General features: G+C 52.0%; 1 protein-coding gene across 10 annotated transcripts in view; it reads right to left on the bottom strand.

Moving 5' to 3' along the window:
* Window positions 1-1552: 1552 nt before the first annotated feature.
* Window positions 1553-19715, bottom strand: part of CRYL1 (crystallin lambda 1) — a 53756-nt gene continuing 35593 nt past the window's right edge. For 4 of the 10 annotated variants that reach the window (XM_081549060.1, XM_081549063.1, XM_081549065.1 and 1 more), the window contains 5 exons: window positions 17181-17342; window positions 15166-15360; window positions 6111-6216; window positions 2454-2560; window positions 1553-2112 (listed from right to left, as the gene is read on the bottom strand). In XM_081549060.1, coding sequence (XP_081405186.1) covers window positions 2002-2112; window positions 2454-2560; window positions 6111-6216; window positions 15166-15360; window positions 17181-17342 — 681 coding nt within the window. In that variant the 3' untranslated portion in view covers window positions 1553-2001. Of the gene's footprint in view, window positions 2113-2453; window positions 2561-6110; window positions 6217-15161; window positions 15361-17180; window positions 17343-19715 lie in introns of all 10 variants that reach the window. The other 6 variants (XM_081549061.1, XM_081549067.1, XR_014071011.1 and 3 more) reach the window with 5 other exon arrangements.

The following is a 19715-nucleotide window of genomic DNA, read 5'->3' as shown; positions in this document are numbered from 1 at the left end:
CTGAGGTTAGGAGGCAGACTTTGGTCTCCAGGCAGCTTCCGGAAGGAAAGGGGTAGTGGAAGTGAAGTTATTTTGGGAATTATTCAGGTTAAACATCCCACTCCCCCCAAAAAGAGAAGAAACAAAAAAAGAAAAAGCATGGTGTATATCTAACGACACAAAATTAAAAGGCAATTTTCCCAAAAAGGTGAAGGGATCATTTGAGATCCTCATGGTAAGCAAAAAGACTGTGTTGGTCCAGAGGTGGGACTGGGCAGAAACCCAGAGCCCGCCGGGGTGGCAGGTGGGGGTGGGGGTGCCGAGAAGGGGGCGGGGGGTCAGGACCAGAGATGTTCTCCAGCCGGAGCTGAGGCCAGCAGGAGCGAGGCTGGAGAGGCAGGACTCCAGGGGGAGGTGTGGAATCTGGTGTGTTGGGGGAAGGGCAATGACCTTGCTCAGAGATCTGAAAAAAAGCAGAAACCAGAAAAAAAAAAAAGGCCAGCCCAAAAGGAAGGGAACAGAGTCTTCCCTCAGCAGAATACAAATGACTGCCCTGCTGAGAAGGAAACAAAAGGTCACCACCTCCAGCCGAGGGACGCCTTGGGACAACCCCCCCAAGTCCCAGGGCTGGACTGGCTGTGAAGCCCTTGAAGGACAGGAGCGTCCTTGAGAGGCTGGGAGTCCCTCCCACCTGTCCAGAGTCACCTGGGCAGGTGAACCATTTGCCGGTGGGGGATGTGTGTTCCTCTCCCACCGAGAGACCTTCCAGGGACCCCAGCCTGGGTCCAGCAGGCACAGAGCAGGCCAGAGCGGAGTCCCGGGGCCCAGCCCAGGAGCGACAGCTGTGGCTCCTCCAGAGGGCGAGGTGTCCTGTGGGCTGTCCGACGGGAGCCGGGCCCTGGCCTCACGAAGGGAGGCCAATGGTGGGGAGCCACGTGGGAGGGCCCCCTGGGCCAGTGGGAACCAGGGGAGCAGCCCCAGCTGGGTGGCCCTGGGCCAGCTCAGGGGAGCTGAGGGTCCCACAGGAGAGCACGGGACCTCTGTCCTGTCTGCCATCCTCTCGGGCTGGGAGGGTGGGGCAGGTCCAGAGATGAGGACGCGGTAGGGGCAAGGGTGAGGGTGAGGGGGTGGCCCCAGGGGAAGGTTGTGGGCTCCAGGGCCCCTCCTGCAGGGTGCTGCTCTGCTTTGCGCCCCGGCATCCGGTCCAGAGCCTCTGTCCTGGGTGTGGCCTCCACAGCACAGGGTCACCCTCAGGACCCCCTTTCTGAACCGTCCCCCACGCCAAGCCCTTCTCTAGGCGGAGGCGACACAGGGCCCAGGTAACAGTTATCTTCGTGTGCTCCCTGTGGGGGCGTCTGGGGGTTGCCCACCACCCTCAGACGGGGCTTCCCCAACACGCCTGACTCTGGGGCCAGCAGCACCGTGGGAAACACCAACCCAAAGTGTGGGTTTTCACCAAACTGCAGACAGGGGGCTCTGAACAAAGCATCTGCTTTACAATCTGACCATTGCGGTCACTTGATGTCCATCACCAGGACACGTCTTTCCCAGAAAGAGCGGAGGAAAAAATGTCTTTATGCAATCAAGCACTTTTACTTGGAATGAGGATCAGAAAAATGAAGGGAACTCCTCAAACGTGCAGGACCACAGGGTCCTCAGCAAGAGATCAGAAAATAATTACAAAAACATTTTGCAGCAGATTAAAATGACTTGAAACTACAACCACCGATCATGAAACGTAAACACGTGGAATCACATGAAAGTAAGTGGTCAAATCTTCAGACGATTTGCTCTCTTGTCTGCTGGGAGTTGAGGGGGGGATCCATGGCCCACAGACCACAGCGGCTGTGACCAACTACTGCCTGGTGCATCACTCCCTCCCAGGCACCTGCCAGGGTGAGGACAGCAAGCAGGGCTTCCCCGGCCGGGCTCCCACAGCCCCCCTCCCCACCCCGGCATCTCAAGGTTGTGGGAATGGGGGCTGGTGGTCCCCGCTCAGCGGCGGTGGTGGTCGCCGCAGCATCACTGGGGCAGCTGGTGCTTCAGCTGGGCGAGTCTCATGAGGCAGCCATCCCGCCATGCCCTCCTGGCAGCCAAGTGCTCTGCGTCATCCGGAACCTTCATGCACATGGCCTGGGAATGGGGAAAAAAAAGAGGAGAAAGGGGAAAGAAGCGTGAAGGACAACTAATTTAGCAGAAGGAAAACCACTCCTATATGTGCACACTCTTGAATCTGCTTTCAGAGACAGAAGAGGCCTGGCAAACCCTCAACTAACATAACTCTCCAAACTCGGGGGGGCTGACGGCTCCTAAGGACACGCCGAGGTGAGCCACTGGCTCCCTCGTCACACCGTTCGCAGGGTCCTCTGTGACCCTGACGGGGCCGTGGATGGTCGGCAACAGGAACCTGGAGGTCAAGGCAAAGACCCCAGCTGCAGGTGACGCCTCATTTCCGCGGACAGGAGCTCACACACCTGGTGCACCTTCTCAGCTGTGGCCCCCGAGAACTCGGGAATGGGTCCAAAAGTCTTCAGGACACGCTTCATGCCTTCGCTGTACCTGTCACAGTAGCTTAACATACCTGGAAGCAGAAGGAAACAAGAGCCCGCCCCCCCAACCCCGGGTCAGTGAGCTCTGTTTCCGCCCAAACCTGGGCGTGTCCACAGGATTTGGCCCCCATGGGTGTCGAGGGCCGGCGGGTGGGACACGCACCCTGCTCAGCCACGCCGGGGTCAGAACTCAGCCTCTCCCGGCAGTAAAGCCCTGAGAAGTGACCCGACCTCCAGGCCCCCATGGTGAATGGGTCAGCATCTGTCAAGGACCTCGGAGGGCCCAGGTCGGCTCTGAGTCCTCAAGTGTCACATGAGTCCTCTTTGCGCCACAAACGTCTCCTTCAACAGTGTGCCTACGAGGTCACCTGTGTACCTGTGTACACCACTCAAATGCATTCCCTGAGAACCAAAGATAGCAAGTTCAACTGCACCCATTCCCTACTTGCCTCTTACCCATGGGCTCTAGTTGGCCCTTCACCTCCTGGATAGTAGGTTCTCAACACAGGCTATTTACCCCCGCGGGGCGGGCCTGGCTGTGGCCACCAGGTTAGGGCCCTGCCAGCCCCGGGGGCTGCAGGTGACCCCCGACCACATGCCTCCCAGTGCGTCCACCGACACCAGGCTTCAGTGGAGGACGGAGTCCTAGGTCTGTGGTAGAGAAGCACGTGGAGCAGAGGCTGACCCTGAAGGGGCAAAGGGGATGCTGCCCTTAGGGTAGTGTCAGGTGTGAGTGAGGGAGGCTGACTCTGAGAGGAAGCGGTCAGCTGCCCGCACACAGGGCAGCCTGCCTGGACTGGCCGCTCTGCACACACACAGCCCAGCCCGCCCCTGCCCGCCAGGCAGGGAGGCTAGGCCGGTCAGTGCAGGCCTGCGCTTGGGGCAGGTCTCACAGGAGCCCAGAGCAACCCCCCTCCAAACCTGCTGAGCTGCCCTGGCCCTCAGCCAGCCTCTTTCAGAACCAGGGAGACTCAGCAGTTGGTCAGGCAGGCTAAAAGGATAACAGGGAACAAACAAACTGCAGGATGTGAAGCAACCCAGGGCAGGGCTCACACCTGCCCCACAGACACTGCACGTGCGTTCATGCTAAGTCCTTTCAGTCATGTCCGATTCTGTGCGACCCCATGGACTGTAGCCCGCCAGGCTCCTCTGTCCACGGGATTCTCCAGGCAAGAATACTTGAGTGCATTGCCATGCCCTCCCCCATGGATCACATACACTGCATGATTCATTTAAAAGTTATCTCCAATGGATACGCCTTAAAAAAAAAAAGACGCATAACTTCTGTGGGGTTAGTTTTTGTGTATCTACATCGGTGTGAAAGCTTAAATTCACTGATTTCAACTGCATTTGGCTCAAATCATTTCCCTTCTCTCTGAGAGGGATGACAACCACTTTGTCTTAGAAGAGAAAGTGATCCAATGGGTGAAAATTCAAACACACTACTTTTCTGACATCAGCACCTGCACTTAAGCTCCAGACACTCCCTTTTAAATTGAAGGGTTTTGCTGCATTTACCAGAAGCATGGGGGACAGTTCAGAGCTTGGGGGGCCCCCCACCTCCGCCAGTTCTCCTGGATACGCAGCATCTCTGCAACGTGGAAAATGCCCCAAACACTTACTTACTTTTGGAAATTAAATATTTACTTCACTGTGCCTATTCGTAGATTTATTCAAACTAGAGGTGATACAATCTAGGCACAAACACAGCTTACTCGTTTTGAGGGAGCAGAGACACCCAACAGAAAAAGCTGTAAAGACAGAGAGGAGAGAGCAGGCAGGTGTGCTGTAATTGTGAGCTCACCCACTTTTGGGGAAAATGAGCTGCCCTGCCCCTCCCTCCGCCACCATGAGCCTTGGGACGCAATTCAGGTGCCCTGTTTCACCTCCGGCTACTTCACGACTTCTCAACAAGCACTCCTCTCTCGTGGCCCCAGTGAAGTCATCCGAGAATCCCAGGGGCTTTCCCGTACCTTTTTTCCTACTGCCTTTTATAAAACTTGTAGTTTTAAAAGAGCCTTTCATTTCTTCAGAACAGAATAAAATACGGTAAAACTCTTATGCAATTCATAATTTCCCCCCAACCTGCCTGAAAGCCAATTAATATTTCAGCCCTACTAACATAAGAACACTTTCTGCAGCAGGCCCTCAGCTCTCTGATGAATGCCCACTGTCTGCTAGGCCAGTAGCCTGCACTCACTCCAGACCTGGGAAGTTCGTGGCGACTTGGAACCCGTGCTGTGAAGCAAGGTCCAGTGAAGTGAAGTTCTCTCCTCCCATTAGTGTCAAAAAGGAGGGTTTTAATTTATTTCCAACTGTAGTTTTGGCTTCTCTACACCATGAAAGGTGAGTGGTATGGAATTACTCTGGAATAACTATCTCACTGACAATGGGAAGGAAAAAAGCTACTTCACCTTTTATTCCACTCAGTGGCCCACGCCTGCCCCCACCCCCCATCTTCTTTGTAGCCATGCCCTCTGCTCGGTCAACAATATCTGCTTCCAAAACCTCACAGAGCTTAGCTTTCTAGAAGACCCTGAGGGACGTTCCTGGTGGTCCAGTGGTTACAACTCCATGCTTCCACTGCAGAGAGCCCAGGTTTGAGCTCTGGTCAGGGAAATAAGATCTCTCATGCTGTGTGGCACAGGCCCTCTACCCCTCCAAAAAGACGACTTTGAACCTAACTGCTTAAGAGCTGCTTATACAGAATAAGAAAAGATGGGGGGAAACAGATTCTCATGAGATTAGATTTAGCTCATCTCACCGTTTCTGACTCGAGCCCAGTGTCTCCATCCGGCTTACTCTCACATCACCCCTGTGAGGGTCACGGCTGCTATACCAGTTTTACAGGTGGGTAAACTGAGGTGCAGCGAACTGACCTGCATGAGGTCATCTAGCTTGCAAGTCAGCAGGGCCCCGCCGGCCAGACCCACCACTCACAGCTGGCACTTCACGGTGGAGTAGGCGCGCTGGCCTTCTCTTTCTCAGGCATTATTTTATTAGATTAAAAACACAACCTAAAATATCTTTACCACCTCCAGATAAACTGTAGCTTTTAAGACTAGTAACCAGCCTTAACCTGAGATGCTGGCTTTATGAAAACTACACCCAAAAGGAGGCATTCCTGATACGTTCTGGTGGCACAGTGAGGAATCATGCACATGTCCACGGTCCTGAGCCAGATCTCAGAACTGACTCCCTCTGCTCCCTGGAATGCTCTGAAGTTGAAAGCTACATCTGTCCACCACTATCATGGTCAGCCAATTAGGCTTTCTTATCAGGTGCTTTGTTTGAAAAATTGTCGCGGGCCTCCTTCCTGTCTGCACGCTGTTTGTTCTCGAGTTTCATCAGCTTCTATTTGTTTGAGAATTAACTGTTCTCAGTCTCTCCCTATCGATTTCTCGCGATACCTGAATTATTTTTCTCAAGAAAAAGAAAAGGAAGAAAGAAAAAGAAAAACATGACACATACTTCCAGGCAGCGTCTCCTACACGGTGCTGCTTCTCCTCAGTTGTAAGAAAAGGCAAGCCTGTTTACAAACCATGAAAGCAGCAACCGGCACAGATCCCTCACAGGCCCTACCTTCCGCGTTGAGGTGCATGGTCTCCAGGGGCCCGATGAAAGCGTACCGCAGGCCCAGGCCATCTGACATGACGAGGTCAAGGTCACCCGGAGACACTACACCTTCCTGAGAGGAAAGAATGGGGTCCGGAGGTGAGCTCATAGGGAGGACAATTCGTTACCCATTGCTCTCATCTTCACTTCTCTAAACAGGACCCCAAACACCCCAGAAGCCCTAGAACAGGCTTTGTCAGATGTGGCATCACACGGCGATCATACACGAAAGAACCCTGAGAAAAGATCAGCTCGTGAAATGGTTGGACACCAATTCAGTTCCTGTCCCTACGGTCCCCACTTCCAGTGTCCTGGCTTCTCTAGCTCCCATCACAGCTTCGGGGAAGGGGAGGAGGGGACAGGGGGATGGGGCATCAGAGGAAACAGCCAGAAGTGTCCCCTGACATCTAAGACCTGAGGCCATCAGAGGAGCAGGAAAGCCATCCTCAGGCTCTGCCAGCCTGCAAGCCTGGCCTTGCCCAGCTTTTAACGAGTCTGTAGAAGAGTGCTATTCTGATGAAATGCAGCTCAGAGCTGTGTGTTTGCAGAGGTGGGGCAGCCGTTCACAACCTCCACCGCCCATGTGTTCTGTTGGGAAGGCCCAGGGACGCGTGGTGACAACCTGCATGACCCCGGGTGCCCCCGGGATGTCCCGGCGCGTCCTCTGCCAAGAGCCGACGCCCGCAGCGGACTGGGCTCCCTGCCCCTGGTGCCGGCACCAGGGTGTCAGGCACGTCGTCAGCAGGAGGAGTCCTCCAAGTTTCCTATTAGTTCTAAACCATCCTCGGGTTCACGTAACCACTGATGAGAGCAGACCCACTCAGGTCGCTCAAATGCTCAGTCTACCGGCCTCCGCTCCTGGCAGCAGTGCTGGGGGGTTAGGGGGGTGTCAGGAGGAAACAGTGCACACGAGGCCTGTGGGGCCGCCCAGAACCACCAGAAACGACTGCTGGATGGCAAGGTGCCCCGCCTCCCACGTCACATCTCCGCCCGGTCCTCTCCCAGGGCCGCCCTGGCCCCTGGGGACGCTGTGAGAGGCAGCCGGGCGGGGATGGCTGACTCCCAACCCCTCAGCCCTGGTCCCTGGGTCAACATTCCAGCAGCCTGGGGTTTCCATTCCAGCATCAAACTGTGAGGGATGTGGATCCGGAGGCCAGCCTGACCTGGGATGCTGTTTGCCTTGGCTCTCTTCTTCCACAACTACATTCCGCACTTTCAGAGCTGACTTCCAAAGATTTCAAAACACCTACCAAATGAGCCACCCCAGAGCAGTTAATTCTTGATTTGTAAGTGTCGTGAGCGGGGACAGTGACCTGACTAGACAAAGGGTCAGAGGGCTTCCCACCACCGAACACTGTCAGTTCCGGAGGACCCACACTTCCCCCAGGCTCCGGGTCCTTCCCTCCTGCTTCATCCATGGGGGACAGTCAGGTTTTTATCAGTTGCTATTCATTAGCTGAACAAGTTAGAAAAGGGAAAAGTCTTCATGTCTCCTCTTCCTAACTGCTTCTTTCTGCTCCATATGGATTTTCTGAGGTAGGCTTCTTTGTGTGTTAGTCGCTCGGTTGTGTCTGGCTCTCTTTGCAACCCCATGGAGTGCAGCACATCAGGCTTCCCTGTCCTTCACCATCTCCTGAAGCTCACTGAAACTCATGTCCATTGAATTGGTGATGCCATCAACCATCTCATCCTCTGTCGTCCCCTTCTCCTCCCACCTTCAATCTTTCCCAGTATCAGGGTCTTTTCCAATGAGTCAGTTCTTCGCATCAGGTGGCCAAAGTACTGGAGCTTCAGCTTCAGCATCAGTCCTTCCAGTGAATATTCAGGGTTGATTTCCTTTAGGATGGACTGGTGGAAACCTCAGCTCTGCCCTGAAGGTCATTCAATTGATTGGATGAAGTCTGCCCAGATTATTGAGAACCATCTCCTTACTTGAGTCAGCTGACTAGATGCTAATCACATGTATCAAACAACATCAGCACTGTGTGTGACAGAATGACCGGTCCTCTGCTCGGCTGACCCTCACAGGGAACCCTCGGGCATCCTGGGTCTGGCACTCTGTGGGCAGGGAGAGGAAGCGGGAAGACATTTCTAAAATACCCACCGTGGCACTTGGCCTGGACCTGGGGGGACGATGAAGCAGGGGGAGGTCCTGGGGGTTGTGCACAGTTCAGGGATGCAAAATGTGTTGAGTGAGGCAAGCCCAGGGACTATTTCCTCTACTGATCACCAGCTACAGAAATAGTCTTCCTTCTAATCAGCCCATTTTCCTACTAAATTCTCTCATTTAATTCATGTATTTTGGCATGCCTCGTATTCACTTGCTTTTCTCACATTTCTCCTGCCATCTTTCCTGGTCTTGGGTTTTTTGTTTTTTTTTATCCTTTTCTAGAAATTACTAATTCCCAGCTCTTGATCTTCTTCTACTTTGTTTTGCTCTACTTTTCACCACATGTGGTCCTGAATTTTCAAGTTTTTCTTGTGCAAACACTTCTCCACCTCAGCCAGCACCACCACCACCAGGAACAGACTTGCCCCCCAGGAATCGGGACAAAGTTATATACAAGCTTCCCAGCCCACAACCAGAGCCGTCCAGGCTTCAATCCAGTGTCTTGACCAAGGCCAAAAAACATTTTACTCAGTTGTGTGTTAGACAATGAACTGCTGTATCCGAGGGTGAGAATGAGTGAAGCCTGAGATGGTCCAGCATCACCCCCGTCAAAAGCTCAGGACAAGGGGTCTCAGGGAAAGAGGCCCTTTGAGGCTTAACCCCAGATCCCCAGAGACGATCAAGCTCGAGCCAGATGGGAATGACCCTAATGCAAGACGGTAAAGTCCAACCGGGGGCTCCGGGCCCGCCTTTAGAAAGTCCAACCCCACAGCCCATACAGACCCAGGATTTGGAGTAAGGCACTTACAGATGGTGGAGTTTAAACTAAGAGCTACCACGGTGACGAGGAGGCCAGCTTTTCTCATGAGGAAGCACCTAGAGCCATGAATTCGTTCCCTCCACGCACATATACTTGCGTGTTTCCTCTCTACACTGGTTGCCAGGCACCACGTGTCCGACGTGCACCATGAAACTGGCTCCAGGGCAAGATCGAAAGAGGCCCCCTCCGCCATCCCCACCTACAGCTCCTTCCTGGAGGAGGTGGGGCAAGGACAGGACTTCACAGGAAAGAAAGGGAGGACTGCCTAGTGCTGTCGGCCGGCTCTCATCATCCCGAGGCCAGCAGTCCATGAGCTGTGCATTTTCTGGGAAGCAGGGTGGGGCCATTCCTTCGGGATGACCGGGCTCCGAGCACCTTGGAGACGAGCTGACTGAACATGCTTAGCTGATGCAACAGGGCACGGGATCACACCCCTCCTGCCCCTGCGTCCAGAGCCTCAGACAGGATCCTGGGTTGGGGGAGGTGATGTGAGATACGGGGAGGACTGTTCCGACTGGCAGGGCCGCTGGGATGTGCGGCCCCAGGCAGGCCCAATCCCCGGCAAGGTATCCCGTTGGACAGGGCGACCCCGCTGCCTGAGTCGTTCTGGAAAAAGGAGCCAGAGAAGGAGAGTGAACATGCAAAGAGGCACCGTAAGGCAGAATACCTGAAATGATCTTAAAACAACCCACAGCAGGGGAAAGGTTAGATTTTTTTCAAAAAGATCAATGAAACAAAACATCACGAAGCCGTTAAAAATGAACAAAAACTCGAGGAAAGCATTCTTAACACAGACTAGACAAGAACACAGAAAAATAAAAGCAATCTAATGCAGGGTAGGGAACAGAAGTGGTATTTTCCCTGTGAGTATTTTTGAGAATAAAGCCTTCAGTGGAAATAAACCAAAAAATGAAAGGGAAGGAGAGGAAAGACTTAGTGCTGATCCAAGGGACAGTCTTAAAGGAAATCAGTCCTGAATATTCATTGTAAGGACTGATGCTGATGCTGAAGCTCCAATACTTTGGCCACCTGATGTGAAGAACTGACTCACTGGGAAACATTGAAGACAGGAGGAGAAGGGGACGACAGAGAATGAAATGGTTGGATGGCATCACAGACTCAATGGACATGAACTTGAGCAGACTCCAGGAGAAGGTAAAGGACAGGGAAGCCTGGCATGCTGCAGTCCATGGAGTTACAAAGAGTCGGACACGACTGAGCTACTGAACAACAACAAAGGGACAGTCCAGAGCTGTTTGGGCCACAGTGGTGTTACCCACTTCTCTCGTGACAAAGCTCTCAGGAAGAAAAACACCAGTGGTAAAGAGGCCAATAGAAACAAAAAGTCTGAACCTTAAAATCATTCACAGCAAAATCCCTTGTTTGTGCAAATATAAGTGTACCGGGGCTCGGTGAGGCCGGGACGGAGGATCCTCGGGAACGAAGCTCTTTACAGAGAGGTTTGATGGCAGCCCACCCCAGTGTTCCTGCCTGGGGAATTCCAAGGTCCACGGGGTCGAAAAGAGTCAGGACACAACTGAGGGACTAACACTTTCACTTTGAATCAAGCAGTGAAAGCCCCACCCCCCACAGCAGGCACACACAGCCCAGTCTCTGCCCCTCTGACCTCCAGGGCCAGTTCCCGCCTGCACTGGGGGTGGGACGAATAGGCTCCCGTCCAGCTGTTACCTGTGGCCCCCTTCTCTGCCTCCTCTCCTGGGGACACATTCCCATCCCACCCCTCACCTACACCAGGGGCCCCCGGCCTGCCTGTCAGCTCACACCAGAGGAACTGAAACCTCTCACTGCCCGAGCACCTGTGGGAGAGGACAGGCAGTCAGGTGTTCGAGTAACAGCACCTCACTTTGTTTTTTTTTTCAGAGCTGTTAGAACACTAGCGTAAATGCTTTTGCTTTAAACACTGTTAGAGTAACCCCAGGCATGCCAGACAGGTTTTTTTTTTTTTAATTGAATGTATGGTTGGTGTTTTCATTATGTTTATCTGTTAATGGGACTGGCGTTGTCTCTAAAATAATACATCAGCAGCATGTCTCTTTTGAATAGGGCTTTACTGCTCGCCACTGTGGCTACTTAGAAAGTCACCTCCCATAAAACAGTAAACACTGTTATAAAAATGGTCTACTTCTTACAGACAATCGCTGCTGGAAGAGTTCTAATTAACTGACACAGGATCAAACCTGCGTCTCCTGCACTGCAGGCAGATTGTTTACGTCTGAGCCACCCAGGAAGCCCGAGTCTGCGCAAAACCACCACTGGCCTTAGAAAAGCTCCTGCAGCCTTCCAGCTCTACAGTTTGTCACATGTGGAGTAATTCAGGTCAGCTATGAGTGACCTCTAGTTTCTCTGATTGGCTCCCAGTGGTCAGTGCAGGACATTAAACACTTGCTGAGCCGTGGGTGTGCTTCTGATATAGTTCTGGGGCTTCTTAAAAATGCTGAGACCATGGGGTCCTTCCAGACCTGTCCTGTAACAAAAAACGTCTCCCATTCCATCGACCTCTGAATGAATGAAAGGCCACTGACAGGAGGCTCTTTCAACCAACAGCTGAGAAAGCAGGTGTCGGTTAATCTGGAGGATGGTAGGAGTCCCCTGGTGGTCCAGTGGTTAGGACTCTGAACGTTCACTGCTGGGGGTGCAGGTTCAATCCCTGGTTGGGGAACTAAGATCCCACAAGCTGTATGGCATAGCCAAATAAATAAATAGACAATAAATTTATTTTTTTAAACCCTTAAACTTTTTCTTGAGGGGGAGGAGGGGGCATGTGGCTTGTAGGATCTTAGTTCCCAGACCAGAGATGGAACCCAGGCCCTCAGCAGTGGAAGTGCAGAGCCCTAACCACTGGGCCACCAAGGAATTCCCAACCCCTAAACCTTCAAGTTTAAATTTTAGACAACATAAAATGTAGAGAGTTCTACGGCGGAGGGCATGGTGGCATGGAGGCAGGAGCCCAGCTCCTTCTTGGCTCCTCTGACTTCCCTTCACGCCCTTCTACATGAATCTCCCTGCCAAATACACAGACGGGTGTCGCCAAGGTCTGTTCAGCAGCACTTTACTCAAGCCTCTGCTTTTCCCTTCTGGCCACGTGCCAGGGGAGCCAAGCTGAAGCAGCCCTGCTGTTTCCAGCACCTTCTTCTGAAGAAACCTTCTAACCAGCCCCACGCCCACCGCCCGGAGCCAGGCTTTGAACTTGCTTCCTCTTGTCGGGGCTGCAACCTCCCTGATCCAGGGCCGGGGAGCCCGTGGCTCAGCCTAGGCCTGTGCTTTCCTTTGCCTTCTCACCGTCCGTTTGTTCCGGTTTCCTTCCAGAACAGCCGGGAGGGCGTACACTTACTAGGCTGCAGGGAACCCACTCAGGGTGATATTCGTGGAAACTCACCCCCCCGCCACCCCCGGACTCAGAAAAGGTCCTTCTCAGAGGCCATGTGTGTGAGTGGTAAACTTCCTGGATGAACTTGGACTTAGAGAACTAGGGGCATGCACGCTGACCCTGGCTCTGAAAGGAGAGAAGAAAGTCAAGGACCTCCTGCCTCCAGGCAATCCCAGCCCAAGCGAGAGCAGTGTAAGTGGGCATCCACAGCCTCGGGTCCTCTCACCCCCAGACACCCTGGGCCACACCACCACCCCCAGCTGCCCCCTCTGTCAAGGAGCTGCTGTTCCCCCCAGTCTAAGTGCACCCTCAGGACAAGGCCAGGAGCTGACCACCCAGCTGGCAGGTCCGGCCCAGGAGCACCGGACTCACAGTGACCAGAAAAGGGACTTCCTCTCAGGCCTGAGGAGTTGCCCCATCTGGCCGCCACCTTTGGAGGGACCCTCTGTTCACAAGACGGAGATGAGGAAAAGCAGGCTGCCATTTGCACCTGCGCTCCTGAAATCAAAGGCTGCATGACGATGCTAAGATGCCAAGCAGGAAGCCAGCAGGACGAGGGAGATGCCATCTAGTGGATGGGGCGGGATGGGGGGAGCAGCGAAAACCTAGTGTTCGTTGTTCAGATATGTTTGTGTTCTAAGTGAAAGTGAATTAAATCGTTTTAAAAAATCAACGTTGGGCTTCCCTGGTGGCTCAGAGGTAAAGAATCTACCTGCTGATGCAGGAGATACCGGTTCGATCCCTGGTCCGGGAAGATCCCACATACTGAGGAGCGACTAAGGCCGTATTCCACAACTACTGGAGTCCGAACACTCAAGAGCCTCTCTCCACAGCAAGGGAAGCCACCGAGATGAGAAGTTCCTGCAGCGCAACTAGAGAAAAGCCTGAGCAGCAATAGAGACCCAGCACAGTCAATAATAGAAAAATAAATGAAAACATTTATTAGACACAGACCCAGCACAACCAAAAATAGAAAAATAAAACACGTATTTAAAAAAACAGCTGTATTCATATGGTATCAGGTATGTAAGCAATTAGACTTGATTAAAGTTTGCTGCAGGGAAACACTGTGCTGTCCTAAACTACACTCAACAGAAACCCTTGATAGAGTTTACCACAGAAAGCCTGGTCTGCTCATTTTACCACATGACCTTTGAGATGAACCTTAGTAGCTGAAAGCAGTGCTCACAGTGGCTGCATCCATGTCAAGATTAAAGCTGGGCCACAGAGGCCTTGACTCTCTCCAAGGTTCCCGTATGGACCACAGACCCCACGTCCCAAACCAGACACCAGAATGGAAGCCCTGCAGCTCAGGGCCCATGGGCAGATATCCACTTGGAGGTTCTGTTTCTCAGAAGCATGAACAACACCTGAGGTCAGCACTCTGAAGCTCATTACCACCCACACATTCCAACGAGCTGAGAATCTTCGGTGGCTCTGTGATTCACCCCCGCTCGCCTCCATGACCCTCTTGCAACAGGACAGGAATTTACGGGCAGTGCAAGCTCAGCCACTGTCTGGGCAAGAGTCTATCATCTCAACGCTTCTTCCCTCATCTTGCCCATCAGCTTCAAATGATGGGCTGAAAAGCACTTTCCCAGCAACAGGATCCATCAACCATGGACCTAACCTTCGGCCCCTAGGCTGCGGTCGTCAGCGTTTCCTGGCCAACTAGGGCTGCTCCAGCCCAATTCTGCAGCCAAACAGGCCAGAGAAAAAGGACTGAGTGGCTGCGAGTGCCCACCAGCCCTCACGCAGTCGCGGCCGGGGGTGGGACCATGCGCCCCGTGGAGCCCCTTCCTGCCCACCCCCTCCCCCGCTTCCTGGTCGTGTCCCACCTTGTTTCCCACTACGACAGGCCCGCAGTAGCAGCCCCCACCCTCCCACTCCGTCTCCTCTAGAATTTCTCTCTCCTGCTTGGCTGCAAGGATGAAGGGACATCCTCCCTCCAGAGATGGTGAGACGAAAAACAGGAAAACCGTAAGGGGGGAAAAAATCAATGAAACAAAAAGCCTTCTCTTCAAGAAATTGACAAATCTCTGTGTGCTAAGTCACTTCAGGCATGTCTGACTCTTTGCAATCCCATGGACTGTAGCCCGCCAGGCTCCTCTGTTAATGAGATTTTCCAGGCAAGAATACTGGAGTGGGTTGCCATGCTCTCCTCCAGGGGGTCTTCCTGACCCAGGGATTGAACCAGTGTCTCCTGCATTGGCAGGTGGTTTCTTTACCACTAGAACTACCTGGGAAGTCCATATGTGAATATATAGGTATCTAAATAAACTCCTCTCTATATGTGAAACAAACACAGAATTAATAAGTTCAAAAGCCACCCACTGTTTCTTTCTCAAGCTCTTGAAATAAATGGGGTTCCTTTAAAGGACACAAGTTTACTCAAAATATAATTCCTTTTTCCTCTTGAAAAACAGTACCACTGCGGGTAGGGAGCAGTCTGAGACCGTGGGGAAACTCAGCACGTCACAGAGAAAATGGTGTGGAAATGACAGGAAAGGGCAAGAACAGAAGTCTTCATCACGTGTGAGTATCAGGTGACTGGTGGTACAGAGGAATCTCTGAGAGGAAGGGCTTGCCCCTGGTCTCTGGAACAGATCATGTGCTTGTTTCTCCACTCCCCCCTCCCAGGCTTCTGTCCCCCCAACCCCCCCGCCGCCCCCACTCAGCCATGGGCCGCAGCCCAGCCACAAACCTCCACAAGCCGCCAGGCCTCAGCAATGACCGCATACTGGAGGCGGTTCAGGGCGAAGCCGTCGACCTCCCTTAGGAGCCTGACCGGGGACTGTCCGACCTTCTGCATCAAGGCATAGGTCCTGTCCACGGTGGCGGGGGCCGTCTCTGGGTGTGGGACCAGCTCCACCAGCGGCACGTAATACGGTGGGTTGACCTTGGGAGAGAGACGGCCGGAGAGAGTTGAGAAGATGGCTCTGGCGTTCGGGGTGCCACTCACAATCCTGAACGGTCAGGGTGGGTGGGGGGCAGGTTCAACACAAGAATGAGGGGCCCATCCGATGATAAGAAACTGGAGGAATAAAGTCATTCACATAGAGGGGAGACAAAGAAAGAACTTGGGCGCAGAACTGCAGGAATTGTAACCAACCCTAAGGTTCCAGCTCACGGGTGCCAGTGGGCCCCCTGCACGTTTACTGCTGACCTACCGGGGCTCTGCCACCAGCTGTCCAGCCCTCACGGGCTTCTCCCCACCTTCGCGCAGCCTCCTCTTCCCACATGAGTCACTGCCATTCTACCGCATCAGTGCTATGGGCATTATCTTCCCCAAACCTGGAACTCCCTTAATGTCTCCATGTTGAGCCTCAAATATCGGCTCCCTGGATCAAATCTCACCCGCGAGTCACACAGGCAACTCCCTAGAGCCTCAGCACCGAGTGTTGTCTGAGACAGGAAGAGAGTCTGCCCATGGTGGGACAGCTTGTCTGCCCAACGTTGGTTTTCTTGGGGTTTCTTGGCTCTGGTTTTCTTGGTTTACTTTGAGAAATCCTCTTGAAGATTCTCAGAGCGAGTTCTCCTACCTCTAAAGAAAATGCTATTTGACAAAAGGCTGCTAATGACCCTCACCAGTAAGCAGATGCACACTTGCTAAACTCTTTCCCCAAACGATATTGTATTTTAAGTTGTTTTTCCTCCGAGTATGGGTGAAAACAGGTAAAAATCTCACATTTACCAAAAAGTACAAGAGGCATCCATTTAAAAATGACTTCCACAGGAGAGAGAAGAATGTATTTCTCCTGGAACAGCCTGGAGGGTCAGTGGCCCTCACAACTTGGAGGTTCCTCTGCTCCCAGCCTGTCCTGGGGGAGCACCTACTTCAAATAAACTATAGATCAATTCTCAGCTGAATCACTGGCCCCCTGCCTGGAGTCACTGAGTTCCTACAGAGATGTGTGACTTCTGGCCTTTTTAAACATCAGAATTATAAGAACTGGCAGCATGTCTGTCTGTGATGAACTTCTCTTTACGGGAAGACAGGGGTGCTGGGCTTGGGGTCTCTGCAGTGCTGTGAGCCTTGTAGGGGCAGAACACAGGTCAGGACAAACAGGGAAAAGGCATCTTTCTGTGCATCTGGCTCGCTCCTGTCTCAGTCTCACTCGCAGGCTGCCTTGCAGACTTCCTGCCCACATTTCCTTGAAGCCCTGCTGCCCCCGGGCTGCCCTGGCAGCTGGCCTCCCTCTGCCCACTCAGACCCCCCAGGAGACATGGCACCACAGGCACGCAGAGACCACATGTGGCCTCCCCATTCCCCGGGTCACAGTTGTAACTATGCCCTGGTCACTCCCCCTAGGGCAGCCACACTCTCACAGCCATCCCAAGCACTCACCCCACCTGAGCACATGCCCCACCTGTCCTAGATCAACTCAGGTGGTAGGAGCCAACCTCACCACAGCACCCCAGGCCTGTGACAGTGAGTGACTTGAGGCCAGAAGTCTGTAAGATTTGTTCATTCTTTCTCACGATGCATGAAATACAAGATACAATTCAAGGAATTCTGGATAAAATTCTTTTTAAAATGATGATAACATCCAACTCGCTAAATATACTAAAAAGCCACTAGATTGTACAAGTTGAATCGTGTGATATATGAATTACATCTCAGGAAAGCAGTTAAAAAGCACAAGCAGGTTTGTTGAGACGAATTGCTCCTGGAAACCCAAAAGAGACTCGCTGGGTTTCCAGGCTGGACATACTCACGGGGTGGGCCACCAGGCACTGCTTCACGTGCGCCAAGCCGACGAACAGCTTGGAGGGCAGGAGGCATGAGCTGGAGCTGCTCAAGACGATGTGGTCGTCGGCGATTTTGTCCAGCTGAGCGAACAGCTTCCGCTTCAGCTCCAGGTTCTCTGGGACACATTCCTAAAAAGGACAACCTCACGTTACCACGCAGGGTCACCACACCCAGTCCCAAGCAAAGCATCTCGTGTTTGCGTCCTTCCCAAAACGAACCAATTAGAAAACCACCAGCAACATTCAAGAACAGGTAGAGAATAGATTTGTGGACACAGTGGGGAACTGAGAGAGCAGCAATGACGTATAAACAGTGTGTGTGCTCAGTCGCCTCAGTCGTGTCCAACTCTTTGTGACTCTGTAGCCCGCCAGGCTCCTCTGTGCATGGGTTTCTCCAGGCAAGAATACTGGAGTGGGTTGCCATTCCCTCCTCCAGGGGATCTTCCCGACCCAGGGATAGAACTCACATCTCCTGCATTACAGGTGGATTCTTTACCATCTGAGCCACTGGGGAAGCCCCCATATATACACTACTCTGTGTAAAACAGAGAATTAGTGAGAAGCTGCTGTGTAATGCAGGAAGCTCAGCTCAGTGGTCTGTGATGACCTAGAGGGGTGGGATGGGGGGTGGGAGGGAGGCTCAAGAGAGAGGGGATATATATTTATATCCCCTTATAGCTGATTCACTTCATTGTACAGCAGAAACCAACCCAACATTGTAAAGCCATTATACTCCAATTAAAAATAAATTTAAAAAGGACTATACAAAATACAAAAATAAAAATTTTAAAAATATTTAAGAACAGGAAAAAAATAGCTGTCAAAAAGTAGGACAGATCTTGGTAACTCTGGGAACTGGGTGATACATATATGGGAACTGTATTTTCTAGTTCTGTGTCAGGCTGAAAATACTCATAATAAAAAAGCCCTCCAACTGTATGAGGGTGGATTCTACAAACAGAACACACAACAGCACTGCAGGCAAAGTGTATGAATATCAACAATAGTCACCACCACTTGTGTGTCCTGATCATCAGATCAACTTATCTTCAAGGAAAAATCTTATCTTCATGAAATAAGCAAACATGCCATATCCATAATTCCCAAAAGGCTTCTTGAGAGTCCACTTCTAATCAGAAATCCTTTGAAAAAGATCTTTGTTACTAAAAACCTAAAATTATTTTAGTAAGGGGGTAACGGAGGGTGGTAGAGAAGCGAATTTGGATTAAATGCCGCAGATAACGAAGGTTCAGAAATTCAGATTATGTGCAGAGCGGGGGTGGGGTTGGAAGCTGTTCTCAGACTCCCAAACACAGGCCCACAGGCAGATCCCTGGGAACTGGATGCTCAGGGCGGGTGCTGCCCTGCTGTGGAGGGATGGGGAACAGAAGGGGATGCTAGCTAGACCTTCAGGTGCGCCCTCCCCTCCCAGGATTGCCCCAGGAAATCTCACCAGGGGTCACTCCTACTAACGAGGGTTCCTGAGTTCCCACAGTCCCCAGTGAACTGGGGGTAATGGTTCCTAGTGGGGTCCAATAATAGAATCAACTGTGCTCGTTAACACAAATCCTCAAGCCCCTACCGCAGACGTACTGCATCAGACTCAGACCCACAGTTCTGAGGTGTGATGGGGGCCGACCGCACTCCCAATGGTTTGTGGCCAAATACATTCATTCCTGAGGGTCTCCCACTCTGAGATCAGGCTCCCCACCGCCCTCCCCACCAGGAACTTGCTGAGGGTGCCCTGCTCCATCTATCAGCACTGTGGAGGCAGAAACTGCAGAAACCAGAAGACAACCAGCAGCATGCAAAAGTCGACGCGAAAAGCACAAGTACTGCCTATAACTTTATCAGAATCACCCCTGAAATAAAATATTTCCAAGTTTAATAATATCTAATAATCGAATAGAGTGAAGTTAGCTGGGTAAATATTATGACATGAATTTCATTTCTATACCATCTACAAGGTTTTAAAAGCTTTCCTCTGTGGGTAAGGGGTTAATATTGTGTCTGTCAGTAGTTTTAAAAAATATAGTCACACCACATGAAATTTTATTCAGAACAAAAGGTCACATAACCACCGCATCTCAAAGACAGGGTGAAAAAAGTGGAGTCATTTAAGAACTGTGAAGCCCATTGTGTTAAACCTCTTATCAAAGGGGAAAAGCTACAGTAGCTGGCGGGCTATATTGAGTAATTCCTGGATCAGTTAAGTCTGCGAGTTGGGGTTGGGTTTAAATGGAGCCTTGTAGTGAAGCCAGAGACAAATCGTGATGCCGATACTGTGCAGGCCAATGAAAGAGCCCCGTGAATGGCCTCATTGTGAGCCTGGCCTGCAGATTCTCCCCTGAAATTCTATGCCTTTCTTTAGATCGTCTGATTATCAAAGAGGTAAGAACACTCGAAGCACAGGAAACCCAAGCCTGCTACAATTATGTAAGGGTTTTAACAGCGCATTTGCTTGAAGTTTCATTGTTGCCATCGTTGTTAACCCACTTGTGT

This window comes from Giraffa tippelskirchi, chromosome 12 (genome assembly GCF_054371585.1).
Source record: "Giraffa tippelskirchi isolate mGirTip1 chromosome 12, T2T-mGirTip1v1.2.pri, whole genome shotgun sequence".
NCBI classification, from domain to species: domain Eukaryota; kingdom Metazoa; phylum Chordata; class Mammalia; order Artiodactyla; family Giraffidae; genus Giraffa; species Giraffa tippelskirchi.
Note: the sequence above shows the minus strand (reverse complement) of the source record. Positions and strands in the feature narration are given on the sequence as shown.